Here is a 26,441-nt window from a genome sequence, read left to right on the forward strand (position 1 = left end):
GCACTCCCCCCACCCCACCCCGAGCCTCCTCAGCACCAAGAGGAACTGTCCCGTCTCTCTGAGGCTCTCCCCAGAGGACACGTGCTCCCCGTCCCTTCGGCAGCTGTGTGCGGCACTTTGCTGGACTCTCTGCAGCAGCCCCACATCTCTCCCGTGCTGGGGAGCCCAGCACTGGACACAGCAGCCCAGGGGTGGCCTCGCCAGTGCTGAGTGGAGGCCAAGGATCCCCTCCCTCCACCTCCTCCGCATGCAGCCCAGGACACCGCGGGCTGCCTTTGCCCCAACGCACGTTGCCGGCTCATGCTCAGCGTGGCGTCCACCAGCACCCCCAGGGCCTCTCCTGACAAGCTGCTCTCCAGCAATCGACGGCCATGTCCCAGGCACGGGGCTTAACACTGCCTCTCCTCCAGCCTCCTCTGTGCAGACGCCCGGAGATGCTGCCCTGCTTCTGCGGAGCAGCGGGACCTGGCGGAGCTGCTGCCGCTCCCGGGCTGAGAAGACCAGGCAAGGGAGCACTGCCAGCGCCTGTCCTGCCTTCTGCCCTTTCCCCAGATCCTGCAAGGGCCCACCAAAAGGCTCTCTCTCCCCTGCCTGCTGCCTGCATCCTCCCTCTCCCAACACCACCCACCCTCCCCTTGCCCAGGCATCCGAGGACCACTATTTGCCCTCCCACAGCTGCCGGGAACCCACCCACGGGGTCTTCCCAACATGGGACATGGAGGGAGGGAGACATGACTTGAATGCAGGAAACATTTATTGTGCCCAGAGGAGCAGGAGAGGCTGTCAGAGAGACGGTGGGCAGGACCCGGAGAGGCCGGTTGCCACGTGCTGGGGGAAGCAGAGGGATCTTCTCCAGGGCATCGCTTCTGGCTCCAGATGCCCCCCTGGCGCGGCATCCCAGATCCCGAGGACTTGGCCCCTCAGCCTTGCAGGGCCTTTCGGGTCCACCTCCTGCCCCACCCGACAGCTGGGACGAGAGGGGAGGGGAGGGGAGGAGAGCAGAGGGCAGGAGAAGAGGGCAGGGAAGGGCTGAGGGTGGGTGGCACTGCCGGCTGCCCAGGCGTTGGCTGGGGCTGGCGATGCTCAGCTCTCCTCAGTGCCCCGTGCCCGCCAGCTCAGCCCTGCTTGGGTGGTGGTGTTGGCGTTTGGGCTGGGGGCAGCGCCTGGCGCTGAGCTGGGTCTAGCAGGGCCCACAGGTGTCCCACAGCTTCTTGCTGTAGCGGGGCAAGGCACAAGGGCTGCAGGCGGGAGAAGCGTAGGGTCTGCCAAAGGTGCAGAGGCCCCCCGAGCCCAGGGTGGCGCCGGCGCCGTAGAGGCCTCCCAGCCCCAGGTTGCCCCCGAAGGCGGGTGCTCCGGAGGAGCCCACCACGGCTTGCTGGGGGAAGGAGCTGAGGATGGGGCCGGGGAAGGTGACGACGACGGGGGGCGGCTGGATGAAGGCCGTCGAGTCGGGGCACTGCCGGGCGCACAGCTCGTTGCAGCTCTCAGCGATGGGCTGGGGGACGGCGACGCCGGTTTTCGGTGGGCACAGGTCGTAGCAAGACATCTTTGCGCAGGATCGGACGGTGCTCTGCAAGAAGGCAGAGATTGCAAGAGAGCAGCAGAGGCGAGCGCCCGAGGCGGAGGGGCCGGGGCCGGAGCAGGAGCAGGGGGCCGGGAGGAGAAACGCTCACAGACTTACCCTGTTCCCAGAGGCAAAGGTGGCCAGAGCAGTGCTTGGGGGAGCCTGGCAGAGGCAGAGCTTTTATAGCAGCCCCGCCATTGCTCAGCACCACCTGGGCCAGTCTGCAGAGGCGGCACTCCCTCCTGCCAAGGATGATGGGGCTGTCCAGCTCCTGCCCCTCCCTGAGTCAGCATCCCCTCGCCAGGCCAGCACCTGCCACTTCCGAGGCTTTCCGCCCCTTTCTGGTTCGAGGGCTAAAAGATAGCAGGCGTCTCCCTGCTGGGGTCTGCGCACAGCAGGAGAGGGCTGTGCTTCTGCAGCTCCCCGCTGCCTGCCTCGTGCTCTGCCCGCGGAAGACATGTCTGCCCTGTGGCCGCAGCCAGGCTCTGCTGGGAGGAGAGACACCGCGAGCGCCAGCGGGGCCAAGCCAGCCGGGGGCTGCTGAGGTCATGCCACCAGGCAGAGTTCCCATCTCCCCAGCACCCCAAGGGCAGCCCTGGCCCAGCACCGTCCCCCAGCAATGGGGCTCCTGGGACACTTGCGAGGGGCTGGGGGAGGGCTGGCACGAGCCTGTGCCATGTGGGCCCAGGTGGGGTGTGTGCTCCTTGCACCATGCACCTCAGGGAAGAGCACGAGGGGCTTTTCTCCCCCAGAATTGCAGAGGTCGATGGCTAACACCTTCAGGTGGATGGAGACCGGCTCCTTTGGGCTGCTGAGTGATGCATCGTGCTGAGCAGGCAGTGCCCGAGAGGAGTGCCTTTGATTTGGCATTTCGTAACCTCGCGCCTCTGCGGATAATAGCCACACGGCGTACGTCATGCGGTCACTGGCATGCGGGAGGCCTTCGCAAGGCCGCCTTCCTGGCCAGCACCAGGACCCTGGTCTTCCCTGTGGCTCTGCAAAGCAAGCAAGGGGCCACCCCGAGACCAAGCCCTTGGGCAAGTGCTATGGCACGCAGGGCGCTCGCAGTCAGCCTTTGTCACGCTGCATGCCCTCTTACACACCGAGATAATGAAAAGACAGCTGGGCTCATTCGGCCCATTAGGTGGCAGCTGGCAAGCATCCAAGCGGGGTAATTGCAGGGGCTGATAGAGCAGGTTGGGGCTGGAGAGGAAACAGCATCAGCAAAACAGCCCCACGCCACGCAGGGAGGAGGCAGGGGCTCGGCCGCTGCGGGCCACGTGCCCCCAGCGCGGCCAGCTCCTCCCCGCACTCGCCAGCCCGGCATAAAAGCGCTGCCCTCGGCAAGCGCTGCCATCCGCCGCTCCTGCCTCGCTCTGCTCAGGAACAGGGTAGGTGGGTGCCTGCAGCTCTCTGCCTCCTCTGACAGGGGCTGGCGTGGGGACTCCGTGGCCAGGAGAGCACTGCTGGCCATGGGCGTGCTGGCAGCAGGCTTGGAGGGCCAGGGCGGGCTGAGGGGCGGAGGGAGGAGGAAGGAGCCCCGTGGCCCAGCCGCGCAGAGCCAGGCCTTGCACAGGCTCTCGGGGAGGGCTTGCGTGCCCTCTGTGTGCAGAGAGGGCAAGGCAAGGGGTGCGGAGAGCAGGGCGCTGACGGGGGCTGGCTGGGCAAAGAGCAAGCGGCAGGCAGTGCGGGCAAGGTGGCGGCTCTGGCCCCTCCAGCTCCAGGGCAGCCCTGGGAACAGGGCGCTGCTCGGCCACGGGATCTCCTCCTCGCTCATGACACCTGTCCTTGGGTCCCGCGTGTTTCAGGCTCAGCTCTCTCGCACAAAGATGTCTTGCTACGACCTGTGCCCACCGAAAACCGGCGTCGCCGTCCCCCAGCCCATCGCTGAGAGCTGCAACGAGCTGTGCGCCCGGCAGTGCCCCGACTCGACGGCCTTCATCCAGCCGCCCCCCGTCGTCGTCACCTTCCCCGGCCCCATCCTCAGCTCCTTCCCCCAGCAAGCCGTGGTGGGCTCCTCCGGAGCACCCGCCTTCGGGGGCAACCTGGGGCTGGGAGGCCTCTACGGCGCCGGCGCCACCCTGGGCTCGGGGGGCCTCTGCACCTTTGGCAGACCCTACGCTTCTCCCGCCTGCAGCCCTTGTGCCTTGCCCCGCTACAGCAAGAAGCTGTGGGACACCTGTGGGCCCTGCTAGACCCAGCCCCAGAGCCCCCACAGACCCTGGGCCTCCTCAGCCTCACACCTCCTCTCCTTCCTCCCCTCCGTCCCCTCTCTCCATCTTGCCTCTCCTCCTTGCTCCTGCCCATGCCCAGCTGCACGGTGCAACACCACCATCGTCCCACAGGGCACTCGCTTGTCTCCACAACAGCCACCGCCTGGGAGAAGCCTGAAGGAACACCTCTCTTGAAGCCCGGGGTGACAACCTGCCTGCCTCTGCCTTGCGTGTCTTTCTGCCGTGGGTGCTTTCCTGCACTGCAATAAAGCAAGCCTGCATCCAACACCTGCCTCTCTGCCTTTCCTTTCAAGGCCTAGCGTGGGCTGCAGGGCTCCCTCGCCCTGCACGTGTCCCCCTCCAGCCGGGCCAGGGCAGGCTCAGCCCCAGCAGAGCCTGGCTGAGCTGCCTTTTGGGAGACCCCCCCACACACGGTCCCGCGGCTGAGCTCCAAGGGCCCTGCCTGAACGCAGGTGGCTCCCCTGCCTGCACGACATGCAGCCCTGGGGTGTTTGCAGGCCTCCAGCCTCCCTGCGCGTGAGCACGGCTGCCCCAGGGGATGGGAGCCAGCCAGGAGCAATTCCTGCCGCAGCTCCACACCTTTGTGCCTCCTTGGCTCAGCTTGAGGCCCTGGGAGAAAAAGGAAACGGGAGGCTTCCCATTCCCTTCCTCCTCCCTAACAACGTCCAGTGCCCTTTCCTCTTCTTTGTACCCTTTTGCTACTTTTTTTTCCGCTTCTTCCCCTTCTTCTTCTCCTTCCCCTTCTCCTTCCCTTTCCTCTTTCCCTACCGCTTCTCCCTCCCCTTCCCTTGCCTCTTCTCCTCCTCCTTTCCCTTCCTCTTCCCTTCTTTTTCTACTCCCCCTTCCCCTTCCTCATCCTATTTCCCTTCCCCTTCCACTCCACTCTGCCCTTCCCTCTCCTCCTTCCCCTTCCCCTTCCCCTTCCACTTCCCCATCCCCAGCACAGACCAACACACGCCGTGCTCCTCGGTTCTCTGCCGCAGACACCAAATCACAGAAAACGCAGCCTGACTGTCGTGGCAGGAGCCTTTGCAGGGCATCTTGTCATGCTGCCCCCTCAAGCAGGGTCACCCCGAGCCGGCTGCCCAGCGCCGTGGCCACACGGCTTTTGCACGTCTCCAAGGACGCAGACTCCACAACCTCCCGGGCCAACTTGTGCCAGGGCTCGGTCACCCTCACAGTGGAAAAAGGGCTTTGGGATGTTGAGGCGGAGCCTCCCGTCTTTCAGCTGGTGCCCATTGTCTCTTGTCCTGGCACTGGACACCTCTGAAAAGAGCCTGGCTCCATCTTCTTGATGCCTTCCCTTCAGCCATGGGTGCACATTGATGAGGCACTCCCCCCACCCCACCCCGAGCCTCCTCAGCACCAAGAGGAACTGTCCCGTCTCTCTGAGGCTCTCCCCAGAGGACACGTGCTCCCCGTCCCTTCGGCAGCTGTGTGCAGCACTTTGCTGGACTCTCTGCAGCAGCCCCCATCTCTCCCGTGCTGGGGAGCCCAGCACTGGACACAGCAGCCCAGGGGTGGCCTCGCCAGTGCTGAGTGGAGGCCAAGGATCCCCTCCCTCCACCTCCTCCACATGCAGCCCAGGACACCGCGGGCTGCCTTTGCCCCAACGCACGTTGCCGGCTCATGCTCAGCGTGGCATCCACCAGCACCCCCAGGGCCTCTCCTGACAAGCTGCTCTCCAGCAATCGACGGCCATGTCCCAGGCACGGGGCTTAACACTGCCTCTCCTCCAGCCTCCTCTGTGCAGACGCCCGGAGATGCTGCCCTGCTTCTGCGGAGCAGCGGGACCTGGCGGAGCTGCTGCCGCTCCCGGGCTGAGAAGACCAGGCAAGGGAGCACTGCCAGCGCCTGTCCTGCCTTCTGCCCTTTCCCCAGATCCTGCAAGGGCCCACCAAAAGGCTCTCTCTCCCCTGCCTGCTGCCTGCATCCTCCCTCTCCCAACACCACCCACCCTCCCCTTGCCCAGGCATCCGAGGACCACTATTTGCCCTCCCACAGCTGCCGGGAACCCACCCACGGGGTCTTCCCAACATGGGACATGGAGGGAGGGAGACATGACTTGAATGCAGGAAACATTTATTGTGCCCAGAGGAGCAGGAGAGGCTGTCAGAGAGACGGTGGGCAGGACCCGGAGAGGCCGGTTGCCACGTGCTGGGGGAAGCAGAGGGATCTTCTCCAGGGCATCGCTTCTGGCTCCAGATGCCCCCCTGGCGCGGCATCCCAGATCCCGAGGACTTGGCCCCTCAGCCTTGCAGGGCCTTTCAGGTCCACCTCCTGCCCCACCCGACAGCTGGGACGAGAGGGGAGGGGAGGGGAGGAGAGCAGAGGGCAGGAGAAGAGGGCAGGGAAGGGCTGAGGGTGGGTGGCACTGCCGGCTGCCCAGGCGTTGGCTGGGGCTGGCGATGCTCAGCTCTCCTCAGTGCCCCGTGCCCGCCAGCTCAGCCCTGCTTGGGTGGTGGTGTTGGCGTTTGGGCTGGGGGCAGCGCCTGGCGCTGAGCTGGGTCTAGCAGGGCCCACAGGTGTCCCACAGCTTCTTGCTGTAGCGGGGCAAGGCACAAGGGCTGCAGGCGGGAGAAGCGTAGGGTCTGCCAAAGGTGCAGAGGCCCCCCGAGCCCAGGGTGGCGCCGGCGCCGTAGAGGCCTCCCAGCCCCAGGTTGCCCCCGAAGGCGGGTGCTCCGGAGGAGCCCACCACGGCTTGCTGGGGGAAGGAGCTGAGGATGGGGCCGGGGAAGGTGACGACGACGGGGGGCGGCTGGATGAAGGCCGTCGAGTCGGGGCACTGCCGGGCGCACAGCTCGTTGCAGCTCTCAGCGATGGGCTGGGGGACGGCGACGCCGGTTTTCGGTGGGCACAGGTCGTAGCAAGACATCTTTGCGCAGGATCGGACGGTGCTCTGCAAGAAGGCAGAGATTGCAAGAGAGCAGCAGAGGCGAGCGCCCGAGGCGGAGGGGCCGGGGCCGGAGCAGGAGCAGGGGGCCGGGAGGAGAAACGCTCACAGACTTACCCTGTTCCCAGAGGCAAAGGTGGCCAGAGCAGTGCTTGGGGGAGCCTGGCAGAGGCAGAGCTTTTATAGCAGCCCCGCCATTGCTCAGCACCACCTGGGCCAGTCTGCAGAGGCGGCACTCCCTCCTGCCAAGGATGATGGGGCTGTCCAGCTCCTGCCCCTCCCTGAGTCAGCATCCCCTCGCCAGGCCAGCACCTGCCACTTCCGAGGCTTTCCGCCCCTTTCTGGTTCGAGGGCTAAAAGATAGCAGGCGTCTCCCTGCTGGGGTCTGCGCACAGCAGGAGAGGGCTGTGCTTCTGCAGCTCCCCACTGCCTGCCTCGTGCTCTGCCCGCGGAAGACATGTCTGCCCTGTGGCCGCAGCCAGGCTCTGCTGGGAGGAGAGACACCGCGAGCGCCAGCGGGGCCAAGCCAGCCGGGGGCTGCTGAGGTCATGCCACCAGGCAGAGTTCCCATCTCCCCAGCACCCCAAGGGCAGCCCTGGCCCAGCACCGTCCCCCAGCAATGGGGCTCCTGGGACACTTGCGAGGGGCTGGGGGAGGGCTGGCACGAGCCTGTGCCATGTGGGCCCAGGTGGGGTGTGTGCTCCTTGCACCATGCACCTCAGGGAAGAGCACGAGGGGCTTTTCTCCCCCAGAATTGCAGAGGTCGATGGCTAACACCTTCAGGTGGATGGAGACCGGCTCCTTTGGGCTGCTGAGTGATGCATCGTGCTGAGCAGGCAGTGCCCGAGAGGAGTGCCTTTGATTTGGCATTTCGTAACCTCGCGCCTCTGCGGATAATAGCCACACGGCGTACGTCATGCGGTCACTGGCATGCGGGAGGCCTTCGCAAGGCCGCCTTCCTGGCCAGCACCAGGACCCTGGTCTTCCCTGTGGCTCTGCAAAGCAAGCAAGGGGCCACCCCGAGACCAAGCCCTTGGGCAAGTGCTATGGCACGCAGGGCGCTCGCAGTCAGCCTTTGTCACGCTGCATGCCCTCTTACACACCGAGATAATGAAAAGACAGCTGGGCTCATTCGGCCCATTAGGTGGCAGCTGGCAAGCATCCAAGCGGGGTAATTGCAGGGGCTGATAGAGCAGGTTGGGGCTGGAGAGGAAACAGCATCAGCAAAACAGCCCCGTGCCACGCAGGGAGGAGGCAGGGGCTCGGCCGCTGCGGGCCACGTGCCCCCAGCGCGGCCAGCTCCTCCCCGCACTCGCCAGCCCGGCATAAAAGCGCTGCCCTCGGCAAGCGCTGCCATCCGCCGCTCCTGCCTCGCTCTGCTCAGGAACAGGGTAGGTGGGTGCCTGCAGCTCTCTGCCTCCTCTGACAGGGGCTGGCGTGGGGACTCCGTGGCCAGGAGAGCACTGCTGGCCATGGGCGTGCTGGCAGCAGGCTTGGAGGGCCAGGGCGGGCTGAGGGGCGGAGGGAGGAGGAAGGAGCCCCGTGGCCCAGCCGCGCAGAGCCAGGCCTTGCACAGGCTCTCGGGGAGGGCTTGCGTGCCCTCTGTGTGCAGAGAGGGCAAGGCAAGGGGTGCGGAGAGCAGGGCGCTGACGGGGGCTGGCTGGGCAAAGAGCAAGCGGCAGGCAGTGCGGGCAAGGTGGCGGCTCTGGCCCCTCCAGCTCCAGGGCAGCCCTGGGAACAGGGCGCTGCTCGGCCACGGGATCTCCTCCTCGCTCATGACACCTGTCCTTGGGTCCCGCGTGTTTCAGGCTCAGCTCTCTCGCACAAAGATGTCTTGCTACGACCTGTGCCCACCGAAAACCGGCGTCGCCGTCCCCCAGCCCATCGCTGAGAGCTGCAACGAGCTGTGCGCCCGGCAGTGCCCCGACTCGACAGCCTTCATCCAGCCGCCCCCCGTCGTCGTCACCTTCCCCGGCCCCATCCTCAGCTCCTTCCCCCAGCAAGCCGTGGTGGGCTCCTCCGGAGCACCCGCCTTCGGGGGCAACCTGGGGCTGGGAGGCCTCTACGGCGCCGGCGCCACCCTGGGCTCGGGGGGCCTCTGCACCTTTGGCAGACCCTACGCTTCTCCCGCCTGCAGCCCTTGTGCCTTGCCCCGCTACAGCAAGAAGCTGTGGGACACCTGTGGGCCCTGCTAGACCCAGCCCCAGAGCCCCCACAGACCCTGGGCCTCCTCAGCCTCACACCTCCTCTCCTTCCTCCCCTCCGTCCCCTCTCTCCATCTTGCCTCTCCTCCTTGCTCCTGCCCATGCCCAGCTGCACGGTGCAACTCCACCATCGTCCCACAGGGCACTCGCTTGTCTCCACAACAGCCACCGCCTGGGAGAAGCCTGAAGGAACACCTCTCTTGAAGCCCGGGGTGACAACCTGCCTGCCTCTGCCTTGCGTGTCTTTCTGCCGTGGGTGCTTTCCTGCACTGCAATAAAGCAAGCCTGCATCCAACACCTGCCTCTCTGCCTTTCCTTTCAAGGCCTAGCGTGGGCTGCAGGGCTCCCTCGCCCTGCACGTGTCCCCCTCCAGCCGGGCCAGGGCAGGCTCAGCCCCAGCAGAGCCTGGCTGAGCTGCCTTTTGGGAGACCCCCCCACACACGGTCCCGCGGCTGAGCTCCAAGGGCCCTGCCTGAACGCAGGTGGCTCCCCTGCCTGCACGACATGCAGCCCTGGGGTGTTTGCAGGCCTCCAGCCTCCCTGCGCGTGAGCACGGCTGCCCCAGGGGATGGGAGCCAGCCAGGAGCAATTCCTGCCGCAGCTCCACACCTTTGTGCCTCCTTGGCTCAGCTTGAGGCCCTGGGAGAAAAAGGAAACGGGAGGCTTCCCATTCCCTTCCTCCTCCCTAACAACGTCCAGTGCCCTTTCCTCTTCTTTGTACCCTTTTGCTACTTTTTTTTCCGCTTCTTCCCCTTCTTCTTCTCCTTCCCCTTCTCCTTCCCTTTCCTCTTTCCCTACCGCTTCTCCCTCCCCTTCCCTTGCCTCTTCTCCTCCTCCTTTCCCTTCCTCTTCCCTTCTTTTTCTACTCCCCCTTCCCCTTCCTCATCCTATTTCCCTTCCCCTTCCACTCCACTCTGCCCTTCCCTCTCCTCCTTCCCCTTCCCCTTCCCCTTCCACTTCCCCATCCCCAGCACAGACCAACACACGCCGTGCTCCTCGGTTCTCTGCCGCAGACACCAAATCACAGAAAACGCAGCCTGACTGTCGTGGCAGGAGCCTTTGCAGGGCATCTTGTCATGCTGCCCCCTCAAGCAGGGTCACCCCGAGCCGGCTGCCCAGCGCCGTGGCCACACGGCTTTTGCACGTCTCCAAGGACGCAGACTCCACAACCTCCCGGGCCAACTTGTGCCAGGGCTCGGTCACCCTCACAGTGGAAAAAGGGCTTTGGGATGTTGAGGCGGAGCCTCCCGTCTTTCAGCTGGTGCCCATTGTCTCTTGTCCTGGCACTGGACACCTCTGAAAAGAGCCTGGCTCCATCTTCTTGATGCCTTCCCTTCAGCCATGGGTGCACATTGATGAGGCACTCCCCCCACCCCACCCCGAGCCTCCTCAGCACCAAGAGGAACTGTCCCGTCTCTCTGAGGCTCTCCCCAGAGGACACGTGCTCCCCGTCCCTTCGGCAGCTGTGTGCAGCACTTTGCTGGACTCTCTGCAGCAGCCCCCATCTCTCCCGTGCTGGGGAGCCCAGCACTGGACACAGCAGCCCAGGGGTGGCCTCGCCAGTGCTGAGTGGAGGCCAAGGATCCCCTCCCTCCACCTCCTCCGCATGCAGCCCAGGACACCGCGGGCTGCCTTTGCCCCAACGCACGTTGCCGGCTCATGCTCAGCGTGGCATCCACCAGCACCCCCAGGGCCTCTCCTGACAAGCTGCTCTCCAGCAATCGACGGCCATGTCCCAGGCACGGGGCTTAACACTGCCTCTCCTCCAGCCTCCTCTGTGCAGACGCCCGGAGATGCTGCCCTGCTTCTGCGGAGCAGCGGGACCTGGCGGAGCTGCTGCCGCTCCCGGGCTGAGAAGACCAGGCAAGGGAGCACTGCCAGCGCCTGTCCTGCCTTCTGCCCTTTCCCCAGATCCTGCAAGGGCCCACCAAAAGGCTCTCTCTCCCCTGCCTGCTGCCTGCATCCTCCCTCTCCCAACACCACCCACCCTCCCCTTGCCCAGGCATCCGAGGACCACTATTTGCCCTCCCACAGCTGCCGGGAACCCACCCACGGGGTCTTCCCAACATGGGACATGGAGGGAGGGAGACATGACTTGAATGCAGGAAACATTTATTGTGCCCAGAGGAGCAGGAGAGGCTGTCAGAGAGACGGTGGGCAGGACCCGGAGAGGCCGGTTGCCACGTGCTGGGGGAAGCAGAGGGATCTTCTCCAGGGCATCGCTTCTGGCTCCAGATGCCCCCCTGGCGCGGCATCCCAGATCCCGAGGACTTGGCCCCTCAGCCTTGCAGGGCCTTTCGGGTCCACCTCCTGCCCCACCCGACAGCTGGGACGAGAGGGGAGGGGAGGGGAGGAGAGCAGAGGGCAGGAGAAGAGGGCAGGGAAGGGCTGAGGGTGGGTGGCACTGCCGGCTGCCCAGGCGTTGGCTGGGGCTGGCGATGCTCAGCTCTCCTCAGTGCCCCGTGCCCGCCAGCTCAGCCCTGCTTGGGTGGTGGTGTTGGCGTTTGGGCTGGGGGCAGCGCCTGGCGCTGAGCTGGGTCTAGCAGGGCCCACAGGTGTCCCACAGCTTCTTGCTGTAGCGGGGCAAGGCACAAGGGCTGCAGGCGGGAGAAGCGTAGGGTCTGCCAAAGGTGCAGAGGCCCCCCGAGCCCAGGGTGGCGCCGGCGCCGTAGAGGCCTCCCAGCCCCAGGTTGCCCCCGAAGGCGGGTGCTCCGGAGGAGCCCACCACGGCTTGCTGGGGGAAGGAGCTGAGGATGGGGCCGGGGAAGGTGACGACGACGGGGGGCGGCTGGATGAAGGCCGTCGAGTCGGGGCACTGCCGGGCGCACAGCTCGTTGCAGCTCTCAGCGATGGGCTGGGGGACGGCGACGCCGGTTTTCGGTGGGCACAGGTCGTAGCAAGACATCTTTGCGCAGGATCGGACGGTGCTCTGCAAGAAGGCAGAGATTGCAAGAGAGCAGCAGAGGCGAGCGCCCGAGGCGGAGGGGCCGGGGCCGGAGCAGGAGCAGGGGGCCGGGAGGAGAAACGCTCACAGACTTACCCTGTTCCCAGAGGCAAAGGTGGCCAGAGCAGTGCTTGGGGGAGCCTGGCAGAGGCAGAGCTTTTATAGCAGCCCCGCCATTGCTCAGCACCACCTGGGCCAGTCTGCAGAGGCGGCACTCCCTCCTGCCAAGGATGATGGGGCTGTCCAGCTCCTGCCCCTCCCTGAGTCAGCATCCCCTCGCCAGGCCAGCACCTGCCACTTCCGAGGCTTTCCGCCCCTTTCTGGTTCGAGGGCTAAAAGATAGCAGGCGTCTCCCTGCTGGGGTCTGCGCACAGCAGGAGAGGGCTGTGCTTCTGCAGCTCCCCGCTGCCTGCCTCGTGCTCTGCCCGCGGAAGACATGTCTGCCCTGTGGCCGCAGCCAGGCTCTGCTGGGAGGAGAGACACCGCGAGCGCCAGCGGGGCCAAGCCAGCCGGGGGCTGCTGAGGTCATGCCACCAGGCAGAGTTCCCATCTCCCCAGCACCCCAAGGGCAGCCCTGGCCCAGCACCGTCCCCCAGCAATGGGGCTCCTGGGACACTTGCGAGGGGCTGGGGGAGGGCTGGCACGAGCCTGTGCCATGTGGGCCCAGGTGGGGTGTGTGCTCCTTGCACCATGCACCTCAGGGAAGAGCACGAGGGGCTTTTCTCCCCCAGAATTGCAGAGGTCGATGGCTAACACCTTCAGGTGGATGGAGACCGGCTCCTTTGGGCTGCTGAGTGATGCATCGTGCTGAGCAGGCAGTGCCCGAGAGGAGTGCCTTTGATTTGGCATTTCGTAACCTCGCGCCTCTGCGGATAATAGCCACACGGCGTACGTCATGCGGTCACTGGCATGCGGGAGGCCTTCGCAAGGCCGCCTTCCTGGCCAGCACCAGGACCCTGGTCTTCCCTGTGGCTCTGCAAAGCAAGCAAGGGGCCACCCCGAGACCAAGCCCTTGGGCAAGTGCTATGGCACGCAGGGCGCTCGCAGTCAGCCTTTGTCACGCTGCATGCCCTCTTACACACCGAGATAATGAAAAGACAGCTGGGCTCATTCGGCCCATTAGGTGGCAGCTGGCAAGCATCCAAGCGGGGTAATTGCAGGGGCTGATAGAGCAGGTTGGGGCTGGAGAGGAAACAGCATCAGCAAAACAGCCCCGTGCCACGCAGGGAGGAGGCAGGGGCTCGGCCGCTGCGGGCCACGTGCCCCCAGCGCGGCCAGCTCCTCCCCGCACTCGCCAGCCCGGCATAAAAGCGCTGCCCTCGGCAAGCGCTGCCATCCGCCGCTCCTGCCTCGCTCTGCTCAGGAACAGGGTAGGTGGGTGCCTGCAGCTCTCTGCCTCCTCTGACAGGGGCTGGCGTGGGGACTCCGTGGCCAGGAGAGCACTGCTGGCCATGGGCGTGCTGGCAGCAGGCTTGGAGGGCCAGGGCGGGCTGAGGGGCGGAGGGAGGAGGAAGGAGCCCCGTGGCCCAGCCGCGCAGAGCCAGGCCTTGCACAGGCTCTCGGGGAGGGCTTGCGTGCCCTCTGTGTGCAGAGAGGGCAAGGCAAGGGGTGCGGAGAGCAGGGCGCTGACGGGGGCTGGCTGGGCAAAGAGCAAGCGGCAGGCAGTGCGGGCAAGGTGGCGGCTCTGGCCCCTCCAGCTCCAGGGCAGCCCTGGGAACAGGGCGCTGCTCGGCCACGGGATCTCCTCCTCGCTCATGACACCTGTCCTTGGGTCCCGCGTGTTTCAGGCTCAGCTCTCTCGCACAAAGATGTCTTGCTACGACCTGTGCCCACCGAAAACCGGCGTCGCCGTCCCCCAGCCCATCGCTGAGAGCTGCAACGAGCTGTGCGCCCGGCAGTGCCCCGACTCGACGACCTTCATCCAGCCGCCCCCCGTCGTCGTCACCTTCCCCGGCCCCATCCTCAGCTCCTTCCCCCAGCAAGCCGTGGTGGGCTCCTCCGGAGCACCCGCCTTCGGGGGCAACCTGGGGCTGGGAGGCCTCTACGGCGCCGGCGCCACCCTGGGCTCGGGGGGCCTCTGCACCTTTGGCAGACCCTACGCTTCTCCCGCCTGCAGCCCTTGTGCCTTGCCCCGCTACAGCAAGAAGCTGTGGGACACCTGTGGGCCCTGCTAGACCCAGCTCAGCGCCAGGCGCTGCCCCCAGCCCCAACGCCAACACCACCACCCAAGCAGGGCTGAGCTGGCGGGCACGGGGCACTGAGGAGAGCTGAGCATCGCCAGCCCCAGCCAACGCCTGGGCAGCCGGCAGTGCCACCCACCCTCAGCCCTTCCCTGCCCTCTTCTCCTGCCCTCTGCTCTCCTCCCCTCCCCTCTCGTCCCAGCTGTCGGGTGGGGCAGGAGGTGGACCCAAAAGGCCCTGCGAGGCTGAGGGGCCACGTCCTCGGGATCTGGGATGCCGCGCCAAGGGGGCATCTGGAGCCAGAAGCGATGCCCTGGAGAAGATCCCTCTGCTTCCCCCAGCACGTGGCAACCAGCCTCTCTGGGTCCTGCTCCCCCGGGCAAAATAAAGCTTTCTTGCATCCATGTCATTTGTCCCTCCCTCCTTTTCCCACATTCAGTCCCTTGTAGCTGTGGGAGGGAAATTCTTTTTTTTCTATATTTCACCTTGGGATATCATATCTGTTTTCATTCCTAGGAGAGAATATGCGATTCCTGGTTTCTCATTCTCCAGCTTCAGATGAGTGGTGCTTATCTCAGGGAAAATCTTCTTTTCTCTAATTAGGGAAACGTATTTTTCACTTACATAGTTGTTGGAATGATTTGGGTTCACGTGGTTAGACTGCAGATGCCTCTTCAAGAAATGCATGCATACTTATATATAAATTTGTGTATAGATATATATTTGGGCCATAATATTCATATTTTAGAGGGTGGTATCTTAGCTACTGTTCACAGTCTTTCAGAAGAAGGTGTGATGCTGCTCTCTCACTCTTCAAAACTTTGTATTTAGACAAAACTGGTACTGTATTGTATTCAGCGAATTTGTTGCTTGCTAGAGGTCAAAAAGAAATACATATAATGTGTTTCTTAGTTTTACTCAAGATGACCCATCCAACAACATGATTTTTACCACTTACTGTGGTATGTGTGAGAGTAATTGACTTAAGTTTAGTGCCATTCAAACTTCTTGGATTCACCCTGTCTTTTTGGAGTAGTCCCACGTCTGCAGTAAAAGGGAAATTGGGTGTGCTCTTCCCCTTGTTTTTACAGGTTCTGTTTATACTACCATTACTCTCTGGTATTCTCTGCTTACAATGTATTCACTCAAGAACATACAATCTCCCTATTCCTTACCATCACCTATTTGGGGCTACTCAGTGAATTTTTCCTCTTCTGTCACTTCTTTCTGATTATGGCCTGTGTTAGACCAGATCTTTTCTCCATAGTCAGCGGGTGCATGGCTTTGCTCTGTATTACTGAAGATCATAACGTTACTGTTACTCCCATCAGTTAAGCCACCTTGTTTTACCGGTCTTAAAGTCTGATTCCCTCCTGTTTAATGCCACTCAGCTTTGTGTTATCAGCACATAAAACAGAGTGCTCCCAAGTTATGTGCCAATGTCATTAATGAAAACAAATAATTTGAGGTTTTCTGAGACTGATCCTTGAGCAACAAATGTAGTAAAACCCCTCCATTCCTATGATTCCCATATAACATTAGACACTGACAGAAAGGTTATCTCTATGTACTATTTTGCAATCAGACATGAGCTCACCCTGAACAGGCATCCAGCCCAAATAGAAGCTACGTAATCATGTTAGCTGGATGCTAATAGCTCTCACCAATCTTGTTATATTGGGCTAGGCACTTGCTGTCTGACATAATACACATCTAATTGGGTGCTGGCTGGTACCTGCCTGGCACTGCCTCATTGAGAGTATCAGTGGAAAAGCTGGCAGTTGGAGCTCAGGTGCTCAGCTGTGATCATGTATGATTTACACTGAAGTACTTCTTACAGGCTGTGCGTGAGACCAAGGACCCTGGTGTTGAGCAGAAGAGAAATGGAGATGAAACCAGGCATCTTCATTTTGTAAAGCTGTCCCAGGAACTGCTTGGGACTCGGCTGAACTAGCTGGGAGGAAAGAGGGCTTTGCTTAGCACAAGAGAGCTACCTGAGCCAAGGAGATGCAGGGCTCCTGTGACACAAGCCAGGAGGTTGGTTGCTGAGCTCCTGGGAATGGCAGCAGTGTCCTTGCCTCAAGCCATGTGAGAATGGAGAGGAACAGCAGGGACAGAAAGCTATTTCCTTGTACCCAAGAGGCAGGAACCTTTCTTCTCCACCTCAGCTGCTTGGGCTCTTCACACATCCCAGTCACTCATGTTGCAGGGCTCTCAGCTGGGACCTGCAATCTCCAGTCCCTTCTAAGACCCACCCAGACCTTTCCCAAAAATCCAAGGGCCATGAGGGCAGGCAGTGTTGAGACAGGGAGGATAAAGCAGGCAGAGAGGAGAACCTTTCAGGGAAGTGCTTTTTTTGGTCAAAATATTTTCAATAAGTATTTGTTAATCAATAAAAATTAAATAATAATTTCTTGAATGAAAAGTAAGATTCATGAGTGGAACATCAAATTGCCTGTTAAAACCAGACTTGCTAGTCTATGACACTGACAGAGGGTTGAGATAAAGAAATTGTACATTCATGCACAGACCTTTTCTTTGAAAGAATCTCAGTGAAGTAATAGGTAAATCCTCTGTAATGCATTAGTTCATATTCTTTTTACTTCACCCAGCTGACTTACACTCAGCCAAAACTTCCCTGAGGCAATTGTTATCACAGCAGTGATTAAAAAAAAAAAAAGTACTATTTGATCTTTGCTCATCAGAAGCCTATCTTAAAAATTGTTTTCCATTGTTTACCTTCCTCCTATTGTTCCTTTTCCAAATATGCTTTGACAGAGCTTCAAGCCATTTTTTTTTCTACATTGTCTTTGAATACAACTTAATGGTTTCTAGTACACCATCTGGGAAGATATAAAATTAATTCCAGCACTAAACTAACTAGTTTAAAAAATGGACTAACTCCTGGAAGTCTGGCAACTAGAATAAATAGTGTAGGGGAGACAATGATTGTAGCTCAGTAGCAATGAGAGACTGGGCAGATAGGTTTCGTAACAGCAGAACTGTGTGTGGCCAGGGCTGTGGGGTCTCCCAAAAGGCAGTTCAGCCGGGCTCTGCTGGGGCTGAGACACTGCCCTGGCCTGGCTGGCAGGGAACACATGCAGGGTGAAGGAGCCCAGCAGCCCATGTGGGGCTTTGAAAGGAAAGGCAGAGGGGCAGGTGTTGGATGCAGATTTGTTTTATTGCAGTGTGGGAAAATACCCACTGGAGAAAGACACATAAGGCAGAGGCAGGCAGGATGTCACCCTGGGCTTCAAGAGAGGTCTTCTTTCAGGCTTCTCCCAGGCAGTGGCAGTTTCAGGGAGAAGCAAGTGTCCTGTGGGACAATGGTGGAGTTCCACATTTGGGCACTGGCAGGGGCAAGGAAGGGGAGATGAAACAAATGAAGAAGGAAATGAGAAGTTTAATTTAGGGAGCTATTCTGACTCCACTGTATTAAGTGGAAGTCTTTGATGCTCTGCCCTTACTTAGGAGCTCAGTTGAGGATCAAGAACGTATCGTGCATTTGCCAGTCATTCTTTAGTCAAGAGATTTTTCTATTTTAGCAGGGCCCACAGCTGCCACAGCTGTACCTGCTGTACTGGTAGGAGTAAGGGCTGCAAGAGCCAGAACCATAGGATCTATCATAGCCATACAGGCCCCTGTAACCCAGGGAGCCCCCATAGCCATACAGACCCCCACAACCCAGGGAGGAGCCCCCATAGCCATTCAGACCCCCATAGCCAAGGGAGCTCCCATAGCCCCCAAGGACAGGTGCTCCAGAGGATCTCGCAACTGAATCCTGTGGGAAGGAGCTAAGGATGGGGCCAGAGAAGGCGATGATGACTGGAGGTGGCTGGATCACAGTTGTAGAGTCAGGGCACTGACACACAGTTCATTCCCACTGTCAGCAAGGGGCTGGGGGCGGTTGATGCCACCAACAGCAGTGGAGCACAGGTCATAGCAAGACATCTTGCAGGGGTGGAAGTCAATCTACAAAAGGTGATTTTACCAAGTAGAAGACATTATTTACATATATAAAAGTGCTATAGAGTTCACTGACTTTCCTCAGAGAAGAGTGCTTTGAAGTACAACAATTTGCCCATGTCTATTAGAAATGAAAATTGAAGCAGAACAACCAAATTATTTGCTCAGATGCTTTGGTGAGTCAGTGGATCAGCAAGGACTGGAACTCCAAGAATGGAGTGTGCCATTATGCATGATTTCATGACTCAAACTTTTCATTCCCACTGATCTCCTTTGTGCTGAGCCTTGTCAGAACAGGGATTATAAGTCATTGTGTATTAAGATTTGCTCAGTAACTTGTTTGATGAGACCATTACAAGGGAATTGCAAAGATTATTGTCCCCTGTTTCCAAACATTTAATCAGGGCAATGAGATATTTATGACTAACTTAACACAATGTGTTCATTACGGGCCCTGAACTCTTTTGAAAAAGTATCACCCCAAACAACTTGACCCCATCAACATGAAAAACCCAGTGCTTTGCCTGTCAGCTCCTTAAGTTGCCTCCATGATCCCTCTTTCTCTTAATTAAATTTCTTACAGAGCATTTTCAACAGCTCTCAATTCTTCTCTATGCCCTACTGTATCTAAGCCAGTGCCTGATCTCTGGTATTATTCATGCCCATTTATCTTGAATTAATGTAAAAGCACTTTGAGTGATCTGTAATAGAATAAACTGGAGAAGGTCTGCTTCTAAGCTCAGCATTTCCCTGTGAACCATATTTAAACTTCTTCAAATAATTTCCAGCTACCCATATAAACAGAGAGGACAAATGCATATTGAACTAGTCACATCATTTCTTCAGCTGTTGGAAGTAACCTAATAATGAACTTAATTTTCTGCCATATCAAGAAACTTTCAGTTTTCTTTGAAATTAAATGCAACCCTGAATGCAGAGAATAGCTGTCCATGATACTTTTAATCATTTTTGTAAGCTTCATCTTTTGACCTAAAATTTTACCCACTAGATCTTAATGGAAGATACCATCCTAGATTAAATTGTACAGCAAAGAGCTATTCCAATAGCTGTAAAGAGCAGATTCAGACTTACCCAATTCACTGAGAAGAACAAGCAAAGAGAAGAGGTTGGAAAAACCCTGAGTGGAGAGAACTTTTATACAGTTCAGACCGCCTGATGCATGAGAAGCTGGTTTTGTGAACATGGATCTAAATTAGTTGACACAGCACATTTTTTGTATTGATAGCTCCGCAAAGCGATGAAATTGTTTCACTTTGGTTTTGTTTATTACTTGATTTCAATTATCATGTAACATAACACATGGATTACATCATGCAAGGTTCTTTCATCTAAGAGTCATGGGTGAAATTAATGTATCTTTCATCCTAAAACATGATTCATGAAATTAATATCAGTTTTCTATTCTCTTTGGAGTTGCACCACGTAGTAAGCTGCTTATACATAGATATTCTTCTTTTGCTGTATTATATGACAAAGATAGTCAGACATTTATCGGAAATAACCTGCTGTGAGGTGTTTCTTTTGAAGTCCCTTACATAAGTTTTCTCTCTTCTTAAGGACAAAACACAGTCTATCATTAAATCCTCAGCAAGGTGGGCAATATTTTTTGTGTGATTAGGTTTATTTCTGAGATGTGATACAATTCATATTGGAGTCCATGGAGGATTCTCAGTACTCTGTGAATCAAATTATATTGTGAGCATTCCTGAACACACAATGGCAGATGTCCAAAACAGCCTTAGGTTTTATCTCACCCCCAAACTACAGCTTAAAGGTGAATTTAGTTCTGAAAGGAGAGATATTTATATTTTTAATGCTCAAGATCAAAAGCTCAAAATAATCAAAGTGTACACTGAATTAATATCTAAATTTTTGATTTACTGAGATAGATGTGTGTTTTTGTAGAAGTTATATAGGAGAACCCCCAAATTTAACTGTATTAGGAAAAAAAATAAAAACTTTCTTTTTTGAAGGAAGGAGAGCTGTGAAGTGAGATTTCAGAGTAACAGGCTAAGCCACAGTCTAATAACATTATCAACTCAATAAATTCATCCCAGAATATGCAATTCTTACTGGTGTTCCACTTGCTCATCTTCTATGTGTTATCTCTGCCCTTCTTCTGTCATGCCTGCAGGTACATTGAACCGGCTCCTTTTGGCTGTTCAAAACTGCTCAGACCTACTGCTTAAATCAAAGACCATTCACAGGTCTTAAAGGATTCCTGCAGGTCTTGTTTCACCTGTGTATCTGACAGATAAAAGCAACCTTTTAGACATCAAAGTATCTAAAGTGTCATCCAAGTGACATCAAAAAGTGGACAGATTCCCAATGAATTTCTGAAATCATAAGCAGTCAGGGATACTCAAAACTTTCAACTCAGTTTGATCCACAATTTTGAGAGGGTGCATTTTCCTGAAGTTTCCTTTAATTTCTAGCTTGCTCCTCAGTCATCCTTGATCCTGGTCTACAACCGATCTTGCAGCTAACCCCATCTCTGATGGCATCTTTCAACAGAGAGCAATTATGAGGTGGGAATCTTCTGGGAAAGGCAGATGCTGGCTTTTGCTGAGGTTTCTTTCTTTGTTTATGCCATTATTGTAATACCATATCATTATCATGGTTATCATAATCATCAACATGGTTATCTTCAGACCACATATTATTTCTAAATTATGAGCTTTTCCAAATCTAGAGATACATATGCAGATTTCCTGAGCTATAATACAGAAAAAAGCCATCTCAACGTTTTACAAGAACATTCCAAGAGATTTTCAAATACCTCATGAGCACCCGTTACTAGCTTGTACATAGTGTGTCATAATTATATAAAAAGTATGCCTGGATGCATACACCCTCCTATTATAAGAGATTATCACATTACAAAAGTTAAGGTCACTTGGATCTTCCCCTTAATCAATTCATTGTTTATTACACTTTTTGGATCTTCCAGATTATTGCATTGAGTAGCTGGAGGTAGAAGTGCGTTAAGTCTGCAGAAAGAATGTTTTTACCCTTGTTATTTGTCTCCAGCCTTCATTTGAGATAGTAAAATAAATTCCATTTTGTCTCAAGGTATAATGTTGATTACACTAAAAGATCTGTAACTGGACAGAAGAAATTACTGTCCTCCTGGCATCCTAATTATGCGGGACTCTTAAATCAAGTCAGCTTACTTCCTCCCCTAATGCTAAAGAGAGCAATGGAATACAAAAGTTATTCCACACATAAAGCCTGGAGATAATAGAAAGGTCTGTGGTGGAGTGTGCATGTCACGCTATGTGTGGGTTTGAAGTGCCTGCAACCCACAAGCAATAAGCAAAAACAATTTCAGCACTTTGAGGAACTACCTGTTCTACAATTTGGGGTTGGTACCTAGTTAGGAACTCACACATAGGATTCCTAATGTCCTCCAGGCAACCAACAGCTGTATAAAAGCTCTTTGCATTAAGTCTTTCTATCCACTCCTCACACCTTTCTCACCTTCCTGAATTGGGTAAGTCAGATTTGTCTCAAACTTCACTAAACTTAATTTGCTGTCAAGAACTCTTGATTTTAACTCAGGACCAAGTCCTCTCCAGTTACCGCCAGGCTGGCAGTGATCTCTAGATTATTTGCTGCTGGAAATAATGTTTGGTTTCTCATCTGTTGCTAGGTCCTGTAAAATTAGGCTGCAGAAGAAGGGTATATCAAGCAGTTTTAAATCCCAAACTTGTAACATTTTAGTGTGCCAAAGAATTCCTAGACTATTTTAGGAAGTAAAGAATAATTCATATGCATGGTTGTATATGGCTGCATTTAGCAGAGCTCTGCTGAGTTTATAATAGGAAAGATCAAACTTATCAAGTAGAAAACATCAACTAATAACGATGTAATACTACCAAAAAAAGCTCATCTGGAAATACCAAAGATACAATTGAAAAGTACACTACTTTGTCATACTAAAGTCAAAACTAGCCTCCAGATTACACTGCTAGGAAGAACAGTAATAGAAAATATGTTTACTTCCCAGATTTGTTACTGAGACCCTGTTGGACTGCTTCATCATAACCTAATGTTTGATATTTTTTAATGTTAACATAAATGACCATGTTTTAGACTGACTTCCATCCTTGCAAGATGTCTTGCTACGACCTGTGGTCCACCTCTGCCTGCAGCATCAACCGCCCCCAGCTGCAATGAGCCATGTGTCCGTCAGTGCCCTGACTCCACGACTGTGATCCAGCCACCCCCTGTTGCTGTCACCTTCGCTGGCCCCATCCTCAGCTCCTTCCCACAGGATTCAGTTGTGGGATCCTCTGGAGCACCTGTCCTTGGGGGCTATGGGAGCTCCCTTGGCTACAGGCGTTATGGCTCCCTGGGCTATGGGGGTCTGAATGGCTATGGGGGCTCCCTGGGTTACAGGGGCCTCTGTAGCTATGGTGGATCCTATGGTTCTGGCTTTTGCAGCCCTTACTCTTACCAGTACAGCAGGTACAGCTGTGGCAGCTGAGGGCCCTGTTAAATCCTACAGAAATATCCCAAGTGAGCTATAACAACAAATGAGATGTGATGGTTTCACAGCTAAATATATCTGAACCTCCACTGCTCTGTTCCAAGACCACAGAGCTGTATCCCTTCAGCCCCCTTTGAATTTCTCCTCTTCTACTTCCAGTTTCTGCCTTAATGCTTCTCCCATGACATGTCCATGTTGCCTAGGGTAAACATGTAACAAAGTCGCTCAAAACAGTTTCTGTCTGTTCAAATCAACAGCTAAGACTCAGGAAGAAAAGGGGAAAAAAAAGAATCAATCACATGTGAATGTATCCCTGACTGGAGAACTGTACTTGGAGATTCTGAAAATGTATTTCTTTTCTCACTATCATTAAAAGTTACTGCATCAAAGTTGTCCTGTTCTGGCATTCTCTTCTCATGTTTTCACCCTTATTATTTGTCTTGGGAGAAATCTAACCTGTGCAGCTGTCAGTAACAGTTTAAACTATGAAGTTGAACATCCTGCCCCCAAAAATCAGGGGTTTTAAGTGTACAAAAGCAGCACAAAGCACTCAGCACAGAAGGAACTACTGTCCTGCCATCCCCATTTTTCAGATAAAGATTCTTTACATTTTTGAAGAATTTGGCTTCTTGGTGGTACATCCACTGGTTACAGATTAGTAGTGGTAGAGAAATGAAACGGTAGATTACTAATTTTAAACCCTTTCCTAAAAAACATTAGACTTTAGTAAGAATTTCTTCCAGGTAAGTCTTTGATTCATCTCCTTGAACTTCAGGATCTCACTCAAATAATTAAACTCCATCCTCAGTAATAGTCTCTGCAGAAAGTTGAATTAATATTCCGTCAAATCCTTAAAGAAAGTTTTCTGAGCCATGCAAGGGAACTTTTAAATCTGAAGTGTGGGTAATGGTTTTTCTGTATAATAATGAAGTCTAAGGTGTTGGATGTTTTTTGACAGAAAAACAGCTACTCCATACAGCTACCCCAAGGGCTAATTCATCTATGCCAGCAAGAACAGCTGGAACAGATAGAACAGAGTTATAGTGCCTGGAAAGCTTAAAAGGTAGAAAAAGTCATAACTCTGTATACATATCCTCAACACTGTTGTTGTGCTTCCCAATTCCTTCTGCCTGGGAAACCCTCACAACAGAAACCCCCATTTTCAGCTGCTCTAACTTTCAGCCTCTCCCACAATAGTCCTCATCTAAAAGGTCTGTTAGATAGTCTACTCACCCCTGAAGAGCTCCTTTCCTTGTCGCAGCACCAATCCTCTCCCTCTCAGCAGCTCCATGCCAATAACCTTCACCACCCTCTCCCCACCTCCCTAAATCCCTTCTGACTCAGGAGCATCCCTCCCACCTGAGGGCCTCATCTGCCACCCTTTTGCCCATAATTTGCTATGAATCCAGCCTCAGCTGAGCCACCAGCTCTACTCCTGCTATGATCCGCAAAGTTGTTCAAGTAGTTCATTAGAGAATGGAGGTTTAGTGTGGTTTCTTTCTAAACATAATGTTATTGCTGTAACCCAGGTCAGCTGTGGAGCAAGGATTCCTGCCCCAAATGGGTGCATTGAGTGCCACAAAGAGTGATTGACTTCACTGAGAGCTGGGCCATTTCAGCTGTGTTTTTGAAGTCTGAGCTTCAACCTACGTAAGGATTTGAGTTTCCCCATTTGCAGAGAGGAAAGTTGTATATCCATAGCAGAAGAAATTAAAACTAAAAATTAATTTGTTTGATGCAGAGTAGAATCACTTTAATGAGAAATAAACATTCACAGAAAAGCATTGTAGAATATCAAGAATATGCATCAGAGTGGAGGCAGTTCCTTCTATAATTGTTCTTCTTCAGTTGGACAGTGAAGTGCCATTTTATAAGAATATAAATTACTTGTTTTATCCTACCCATTATACACATAGCTTGAAAAGACCATGAGTAGAGGGTGAAGAAATTAAGGATGTGCAGTGTGCTCGAAGCTCTGTTGCAGTGGGGTGGCAGTGATCAGGAATTCACAATAGCTCTCTTGGGACCACTGCTGTGGATCAAGATTGTATCTCTCAGTTGCTGGTTAGTCCTTACTCAGGGGGTATTTCTGTAGGATTTATCAGGGCCTGCAGTGGCCATGGCTGTACCTGTTGGACCAGGAGGAGTAAGGGTTGCAATACCCAGAACCATAGGGTCTACCGTAGCCATACAGGCCCCCACAGCCTAGGGAGCCATAGCCTCCATTACCATAGAGACCCCTATAGCCCCGGGAGCCATAGCCCCCATAGCCATACAGACCCCCATAGCCCCCAAAGCCATACAGGCCTCCATAGCCCAGGGAGCTGTAGCCCCCATAGCCCTCAAGGACAGGTGCTCCAGATGATCCCACAGCCGAATCCTGTGGGAAGGAGCTGAGGATGGGGCCGGGGAAGGTGACGACAACAGGAGGTGGCTGGATCACAGTTGTGGAGTCAGGGCACTGATGGACGCACGGCTCATTGCAGCTGTCAGCGAGGGGCTGGGGGCGGTTGATGCTGCAGGCAGAGGTGGACCACAGGTCGTAGCAAGACATCTTGCAAGGATGGAGGTAAGCTGCAACACACACTGATGATTAGACTAAGTAGAAGACAAAGACTTCAAAATTCAACAGTTTACATTAAAATAATGAGTCAAGTACAAGTAAATAAATTGATTTCCCACTTTGCAATCATAATCCTCTTTTTTCAAAAATCAGATTTTTGAAAATTCTCTAAAAGATGTCTATGCATACAGAAGCATATGGGAAATGTTATGCCTACCTCTGAAAGTGGTGTCCCTCATGAATATCCTGCAAAGAACTTAGATATATTTCTACACGTTAAACTGAACATAGAGAAGCAAAAGCAGAGAGAGCAAAGTGACTTTGTCCAAGGTCATCTGATGAGTCAGTAGGAGAACTTGGATTTGGGTTCAGCAGGTTTACATGAGATGTAGTTCATGAATAACTTAATTACAGTAGCTTCTTCTTCCCACTCATCTCAATTTTGCTGAGAGTTGTAGGAACAACCGATTATAGGATTGTGACTGCCCAGATTGCTCAGAAAGCCATTTGACAAGACAACAAAGGACAGATGGTAGCATTATTATCCCAATTCCCACCTATGCAGCTATTGTATGGATACAGCCTGGACAATTTCGATATAAATAGTGTTTTAGTCCCTAATGTCTTTCAAAAAACTCATTTCAGATTATTCTTCCAGGACAAACCAGGACTCCTTGATAAACCCAAGAATTCAGCCTATATTCTCCCCTCCAAATTTAGTTATTTCCTCCAAGGGTGATTTTACTCTTCTCCACTCATTATGTCCTGGAAGTCCTTAGAAGGGTTCTGAGAAAGAACAGGAAAGCAAGAAAGTAAAGGACAGCCAGAAGATTTGCTGTACTGGGACAACACACACAACTTTCTCAAATGTATTGCTTGTTCATCTCAGGTTGCATGAATGGCTGCAGTGGTGATGCCCTTATTCAATGTTGAACCTCATATGCAGACTTTGGAATAGGTTAAATGCATTGAAGTAAGAATCATAGAATATCTCCAGTTGAAAGGGACCCATAAGGATCATTGAGTCCAACTCCCCGCTCCTCCCAGGGCTACCTAAAACTAAACCAGGTGACTAAAAGCATTGTCCAGTTGCTCCAGGGTCCAGTGTTTCTGACACTGAGAACTCCTCAGAGCCCCATGCACGAAATAGGGGTGTATCTACCACCCCAGAGGCAGCATTAGAATCTCTGTCCCAAGGCAATGCAGATACCCTGGACAGTATGGTTGGCGGACATGAACTGAAGTTGAAACCAGCAATAAAAAGATACATTGATAGCAACAGAGAAGAATCAGACTTAGCCAAGTCACCAAGAAGTCAAGGGAAGTGTTTGGAAGAGCTATGAGATAGAAGAGCTTTTATATCGCAGCAGCTGGAGGTAC

At 54.9% G+C, this 26,441-nt stretch overlaps 3 protein-coding genes and 1 pseudogene across 4 annotated transcripts; 1 reads left to right on the forward strand and 3 right to left on the reverse strand.

The window, feature by feature from the left end:
• Positions 1-11,434: 11,434 nt before the first annotated feature.
• Positions 11,435-11,800, reverse strand: LOC126040431 (scale keratin-like). The gene has a single exon (XM_049804845.1). It carries the CDS (start codon positions 11,798-11,800, stop codon positions 11,435-11,437), a length of 366 nt encoding a protein of 121 aa, XP_049660802.1.
• Positions 11,801-13,647: 1,847 nt separating this feature from the next.
• Positions 13,648-22,495, forward strand: LOC126040428 (scale keratin-like). 2 transcript variants are annotated; one of them, XM_049804841.1, is made up of 2 exons: positions 13,648-13,918; positions 22,290-22,495. In XM_049804841.1, exons 1-2 carry the CDS (start codon positions 13,648-13,650, stop codon positions 22,493-22,495), a joined length of 477 nt encoding a protein of 158 aa, XP_049660798.1. The 2 variants fall into 2 exon arrangements, with proteins under 2 accessions (XP_049660798.1, XP_049660799.1); XM_049804842.1 differs by having other exon boundaries at positions 22,320-22,495.
• LOC126040430 (scale keratin-like) lies at positions 17,561-17,970 on the reverse strand (annotated as a pseudogene).
• Positions 22,496-24,599: 2,104 nt separating the features above from the next.
• LOC126040429 (scale keratin-like) lies at positions 24,600-25,052 on the reverse strand. The gene has a single exon (XM_049804844.1). It carries the CDS (start codon positions 25,050-25,052, stop codon positions 24,600-24,602), a length of 453 nt encoding a protein of 150 aa, XP_049660801.1.
• Positions 25,053-26,441: the final 1,389 nt, after the last annotated feature.

Source organism: Accipiter gentilis, chromosome 7 (genome assembly GCF_929443795.1).
Source record: "Accipiter gentilis chromosome 7, bAccGen1.1, whole genome shotgun sequence".
In the NCBI taxonomy this organism is placed as follows: Eukaryota; Metazoa; Chordata; class Aves; order Accipitriformes; family Accipitridae; genus Astur; species Astur gentilis.

Excerpts from the sequence above, each read along its gene's own strand:
- LOC126040428 (XM_049804841.1), top strand. The coding sequence starts at position 13,648 with ATGTCTTGCTACGACCTGTGCCCACCGAAAACCGGCGTCGCCGTCCCC. Across the intron at positions 13,919-22,289 it reads CCTGGGCTCGGGGGGCCTCT|TTGTGGGATCCTCTGGAGCA; the intron begins GCACCTTTGGCA and ends CACAGGATTCAG.
- LOC126040429 (XM_049804844.1), bottom strand. The coding sequence starts at position 25,052 with ATGTCTTGCTACGACCTGTGGTCCACCTCTGCCTGCAGCATCAACCGC.
- LOC126040431 (XM_049804845.1), bottom strand. The coding sequence starts at position 11,800 with ATGTCTTGCTACGACCTGTGCCCACCGAAAACCGGCGTCGCCGTCCCC.